General features: G+C 37.3%; 1 protein-coding gene across 1 annotated transcript in view; it reads right to left on the bottom strand.

The window, feature by feature from the left end:
* The window catches only part of astn2 (astrotactin 2), a 259,339-nt gene that overhangs the window by 118,808 nt on the left and 133,793 nt on the right, over positions 1–6,738 (bottom strand). The window contains exons 8-9 of the mRNA XM_014009306.1: positions 5,578–5,662; positions 2,184–2,258 (exon numbers count right to left, since the gene is read on the bottom strand). Coding sequence (XP_013864760.1) covers positions 2,184–2,258; positions 5,578–5,662 — 160 coding nt within the window. The remainder of the gene's footprint in view (positions 1–2,183; positions 2,259–5,577; positions 5,663–6,738) is intronic.

Here is a 6,738-nt window from a genome sequence, read left to right as displayed (position 1 = left end):
TATATATATATATATATATACACACACATATACTGTATGTTCTGGCTATGCAGTAAAAAGAAAATATTGACTTAGTATGTATTGTTTGACTCAAAATCTGAAATGTTTTACAATAAGAAGCCAATCATCAGTAAAAGTTGATTAAACAGAAAAGCAAACRGTTCAAGTTAGTCCCTCTTTGACTACTGCACATACTCTGTGTGTATAATAAAGGATACTAAGATAGCCTTGATAATATTCCTTGAATTTTGTGGAATGAATAAATACAACAAGTAATTTTGCTCCAAACAGTCTTCTGGAACAACTGGGAATACCTGCCACAAAGCCTTATTTTCTGAACTCCTCTTCAGATTGTGTTGTACAAACCCAGATTCACAGTAAGCAAATAAATAATTCTGCAGTTTTGTTCCAGCGATGAGAAAACAAACAGCTTGCAATACCGATTTTGTACTGCAACCAGCTCAAATGTTTTGTGGTGAATCTGTGACACAGTTGGTAACAAACGATATTTGAAGAAACACATTAGAGAAAGCTGTGGGGGAGTGGAGTGTCTGATGTGTACGTTGGTCCCCTGTGACCATGCAAGGGGCTGTGACTTGTCTTTCTGGCATAACACAAATTATTTTATTATTTTATTTTTATTTTTTTTTGCAAAAAGCACAAGGAATATCAGCCTGTTTGCATCTTGCGGTTTCATAGGTTTTGCAATAAAATAATAAAAAAGTGGTGTTCAAGGATGTTTTCAATTTGTAAAGAAATGTCCTTATACCACACTAGGGTACTGCTGGAACAACAAAGCATATGCGCCTTTATTTGAAGCAGTTGTGGACCTTGATTTCTTCGTTTGCAATGACATTGAATAGGCCTAACATACCATTGTGTCTACAAGACCCGATCATTTGAATGTTCTGCTTCAATTTTCCTGACAGTGTCAAACCACACAATGAAATATCTACTTGTACAAAATCCTGACTAGGATCAAAGAGGCCAAATACATTTCTGCTTTCTGGTTTGAAACACTCCTGGCTTCTTCTCAATATTGGCAATTTAAAATTATTTGACTTAAATCCATTTCCTGTGCCCTCATACCTTGAGATCAAAAGATGCTTATTTTTCTGACTGTTTCTGGTACCAGGAAGAAAACTTAAGAGGGAGTCACAGTTGTCTATTCAGCTCTCCAACTGTGAAACTAATCTTTGTTACAATAAACCTCCATTTTTCCCTGACATAGAGGACTGACTCTATCCATTTGAAGAGTGTTGCAGTCTTCTATCCTCCTACTCCAAAGTGCAACAATACAAAAATGCTCCCACTTTTAAGGCCGATGTAGGCCTCCACTTCATTGCCAGAACTTTACTCAGCGTGTTGGTTATCAGTATCTGTGTGTCCAAGGCTGAATTTTTACTGTGTGTGGGGATGTGTGTGTGTGTGTTTCGATATAGTCTACCTTTTGTGTGAGCGTGTGTGTGCTGCTGGCTCTCAAACATACTGTAGTGCTTCTAAATGGCGGTGCACAGTTGGACAGTTGGATTATGTAGTGTGTTTTATTTATTTATTTATTTATTTTGTGGAGAAAATAAACAGTGGATTCAGTGCATCAGTTCTTATAGAGAGCTGTACTGGAGTGGCTATCTCTGTGAGGTCAGTGGGAAGAAGTGCATTATGCCAAAGAATTCTTTCAGCCCCACATGGTGGAGGATTTATTTTTTTTTAATTTTTTGCACAAAATAAAGTAAAATTTCAAAAACCTGTCACTTATCTTTTGACTGTACACCGGTTTGTACAGTTTCGGTATGGGGACTGGTTGAAAAGAGCAGCTGAGTGACACTGAATGAGACCTTTGAGCTTTTCACTTCGTGAAAATGTCAAACAAGATGATCCCATCAAGACAGAGAAGTGCAGTAAAAATGGCAGTAAAAGCCTTTGAATGGATTCCAGCCAGAACTGCTCCCTGGGCTATTCTGCACACAGACAGTCCCACCGACCCCTCCAGCAGGAGGTGTCTTTCCGAATCTATCCAGCTGTGTTCATATGCATTTACCACCTACTTATCTGAATGCTCTGTCACACACATGCAACTCACATGAATTCATGCCAAGAACGCAGCCACCGTGTGTCCGTGGAGTCACACATGGCTAGTTCAAGTGATGCACTCAAGAGATGCACCGAGGCGTAGGACTCACCTGAAGATTCTCTCTGGGGCCTGCTGTCCAGTCACAAGGTCATATCCTTTCTCCAGGTTTGCATATGGCCAAGGACTTAACAGACGACAAGAAAGAGGGGATGCAATGACAACAACAGACAGTTAACATTATTTAGTTTATTTACATGGTTTAGTTTTGTTTTTAAAAATGTATGCAAGCACATTTGTGCAAACCAAACTGACATCTTGGACTATCACGTCTTCCATAGATCTTAGTGTTGTGCAATTGTTTAATTGTAAATAAAATAGACATCAATAAAAATTACACCCTTTTTATTTTAAAGCATTGTCCTTCACATAACAAAAACATTCCTCACTGAGTCAAATTCTTTACTATTGTAACTTCAACTGAAAATTTGTATTTTATTTGATAACCTACTGTTGTTTTTTTATTTCACAAACTAACTTAGCAGAAGCTTTAGAAGAAAAATCAATCTCCTCAACATGATTCATAGGTGTGTATAACCGACCTTTACTTGAATTATTAATTGTTCATAAGACTGTGTTAGTCACTAGTATTATTGCTTAACATTTGTTCAATTTTCTTTAAAATGGTACTTGTAGTTGGCTTCAACTGTCAGACAGGCGAACTTCTGACAAATAACACTTTAGTATACAGAGTTTAAGGTCTGTTTAATGAATTCAATGTGCCAAAGACTTTTTTTTTTCTCAAGATGAACCAAATACAAAGAGATAGTTACTAATAATTTTGTTTTGGCAGTTTTGCTTTTCCAACACTATTCTTCAGCATTATTACCCAAATGTTAAAGTAAATAACCACATGTTACTAAAGTGATGCAGTGTGAAGATTACAATAATTTATTCACTTAAATATCTATGGAATTAGTCAGGTTTGAATCACTTTAGATGATAGAAAATTGCACTTAGATGGTCTCTCTTTATTAGTGGAATTGCTTGAATCCTTTATGATAAATAGCATCTGTGAATCTCAAGACTGAGATTTCTCTGACTGCTATCTGCAGATAGGACACTGACTACTAAGAACTACTTCATAATAACACTAAGATCTAARATATCTCTTTAATAATATGATTTAGTGTTTAACCAGATCAGGTCCTGTTGACTGAAAGGCAGCTGTTCTTGTCATTTATCTGAGGATTGCAGTTTTAACCTTTTCACTGTGGGCTGACAGACTCCCATTGTTTGCAAAAGGCCTCATAACATTTCCTAGATTGATTGACAGATACTATTGCTTTTCTAACATTTACTCATGTTTTTTTTCCTCTGTCTTTTTGGCATTTTTCTACCTCACACACAAGTGTTCCTGACTAGCAAACTGTCTGCTTTTGTAGAGATTGTGTCACTTGATGACAATTAGTTATATAAAGGTGCCTATTATGCAAACTTAACTTTTTTACATGTTTTTAAGCTTTAGTTTGGGTTTGAACTGCTTCCAGAAACAGTCAAACCACCAAAAAATAAATAAATAAATACTCCCATCTGTTTTTTGACAATATGTAAATGTTTTGTTAGTGTCAGCAAATGAGCTGTTTCAAAGACCTGCAGATTGTTACATCACAGTCCAGGTGACCTAGCAATGCCAAGGCGAGCCTGGACCCTCACCTGGTAACCCAAGCGGAGACTCCACCCAATTCTTCACAATACTACCACTTTTGTTCTGCTGTTTTTACAATAGTCATGGAGAACAGACATGCGTGACTTCATTTTATTTTTTATTTTATTTTTGATGGCAATGTTCTAGCAATATTACCAAAGAAAGTTGTAGTTTATGCAAATAATTTCACAATGGACTCCTTTGAAAACTTCAACCAGTACACAGCAGGATGTGCCTCAACTGAAGGAAACTTCAGACCGATTCACAAATCTGCGGATGATGGCAGTAAGTAATGTGTTATGTGCTTAGTATTGCTGTTTGACATGAACATTGTTATTTAGCACAAATTATTGTTGAACGTGCTGCCGTGATCAATGACCGAGGAGGTTTGCAGCTTCGCCTTTCCCGCTCCAMAACGCTGGCCTGGGGTAGTGGTGACAGATGCRCGTTGGCCTCCCCAGGTACCAGTCTGTCCCCCTCGCCCGAGGTGGCCGCACGGTGGGAGGCACATGGTCAACTGATCTGGCAGGGAGAAATTGTGCTGGAGGGCTGGAGACTCCCGCACAACAGCATTTGTCTTGGCTCATGACACGGGGATTGATGCAGTGAAGAATAATTTGTGTTGTTCATCCAAGATTATATTTGGCTTATTGTAAGACCTACTGAGAACCAGAAGACATTTTCTTTTGATTTGATAGTTCAAGATATTTTGTGACTGATAAACTGAATTTTACATACACTCTTCTACTTTAGACTTTGTGTTCAACTATAAACATTAACTTTAAACTGAGTTTACACATCTCTATCCTTATATGTGCTTTACTCTAACAGCATAAATATGTAATCTTTTACAGTTTAGATGTGTTTACTTCCATGTTTACCGTGACATCATATCCGGAGTGGGACTTTACTGTGGTATAAAGTTGTGGGTCACACRTTGTTTGAAACTTTTTCCTAAGTTTTCTTGAGTCAGGATGGGATTCAGGAAATGGTTATGTTTCATAAATTCTACGTCTGTAAATAAATGTTGAAGTCTGACAACTGAATAGATGTCCTGCACATAATTCGGTCTCTCACTTCATCAATTGAAAGATGATCTTTCAATAGAGATAACTTGAGAGTTCAAAGTCGGTGCAATCTTCTTTTTGTTCCCATGACTGTTTATTATATTGGACCTAAAAAGTAGTTCTAAACAACTGTCTTCTGATGAAAGATTTTCTGCGGGATTAAATCAATTACTGCTGCTCCTTCTGCAAACCAGTGAATGGAGATCTGATCATTGACTCGGCCGAGGACATCAAATGACAAGCAAGGCTGAATGAGAAACAAAGTGAGCATTGATTGAAAAAAGCCAACTAATTGTCAAACAAGGTCATAGAGAGGGAGTTTTTCTTTCTCCCTTCTCAGTGACTTTCCTTCAGTCTCATGTTTTATGTCCTCCCCTGCTCGTTTGTTTAATTACACCCTATAACTTCCCTCCTACATACTTATTACTGAAGACGTGCTGCCTTCTTGACAATTATTGTGAACACTGTACATAACATATGGATGTTTTAGTTCATTAACTCCTTTAAATTTTACACCACTAAAAGCACACAGCAAGTGGTTGAATTAGGTTTATTCATTCTAATACTCAGAGGATCAACATACACCATAAAGAATCTTCCTTAAGATAAAAAATCTAATTATGTAATCAATCATCCTTTCCTTTCCAGAAGCTGAGGTTAGGCTCTGAAATAAAACTTTTTTTTATGAGAAGGGAGCTTGCAGACATGAGTGCAATAAAGACAGGACTTACCCTTCGTTGCGACCCCAGTCACTGCGAACACAAAGGTGTTTATGAACAGGATCGGGTGAATAACCCTCATGACAGCTGCATTCTCCTGTGTTACAGAGGCCAGAAAAAAAGCACAGAAACAAGCATGTACTTATTTTTCTTCTGGGTCAGTTAAATATCTTTTAAGTTGGCTTGGCTGCTTGGTTCATTAAAAAWACATTAGGCGGTTGTTAATGTACATAATTTTTCAGCTAATTTTCTTCACTGATGTAAAGTTAAAATCCAATTGCAGTGGCAGTGATACTATTGGGAGGGTTTTTTTTTTCTAAAATATTTCTTTTAACATGTGCAGAAACAAGCCATCATAATAGTTTTATGTTTTCACAACTGATTTTACAAATAAAAAAAAAACGAAGAAGAGAAGAAGAAGAAGACGACGACGACGACGACGACGACGACGACGACGAAGAAGAAAACTGCAGCAGTAAAGATTGAATTAGTTGTCTACACATTTTAAAATCAGCTATATACCAATAAGTTCTATTAAGTATTAAGGCTTGGTCACATGGCAATAATTTAAAATTGTCAGCCAGTTGTCAAAGGCTGAGAGACACAACAACAAACAGATTTAATTCATGAACATTCATAYGTCAGATGGGAAATCACACAAGATGTATTGATATCTTGAAAAAATTCGGATGTCAGAGAAAAGATTTTGCGTGACCTCCAGATATTCTGAGTAAATAAACATTTGAGACAAGGAAGAAGCAATGTTGATCRTTTGTGGGATAGTTTTAACAGAGAAAAACAACTCAAAACGACTTCTACATCATTCAGCTGACTTTCTGGTGAGTCACGACRGTTTGTCGWGTCTTCTGTATTTTGGAATCYCCTCCTTGTTTACRTCACCTTGCTTTCTGAYTGGCTACACATCACATTGAACAGGTTGTGAGCTTGTTTATTCTCGTGTGAACGTCACACATGCTGCGATATTGGGCAAAAAAATCAAACGTGTTACATATCCCCCGATTTGAGGTCGGAGCAGTTCCAACGTCCTTCTGAGCCGACTAGATGACTCTTAACACACCACACATGGCAGAAAGACCTGCTAAGATTACAGCGGGTAAAATAAATATTGAACATGTCAAGATTTTTCTCAGTAAATATATTACTAGAAGTGCT

This window comes from Austrofundulus limnaeus, unplaced genomic scaffold (assembly GCF_001266775.1).
Source record: "Austrofundulus limnaeus strain Quisiro unplaced genomic scaffold, Austrofundulus_limnaeus-1.0 Scaffold57, whole genome shotgun sequence".
Lineage (NCBI taxonomy): Eukaryota > Metazoa > Chordata > Actinopteri > Cyprinodontiformes > Rivulidae > Austrofundulus > Austrofundulus limnaeus.
Note: the sequence above shows the minus strand (reverse complement) of the source record. Positions and strands in the feature narration are given on the sequence as shown.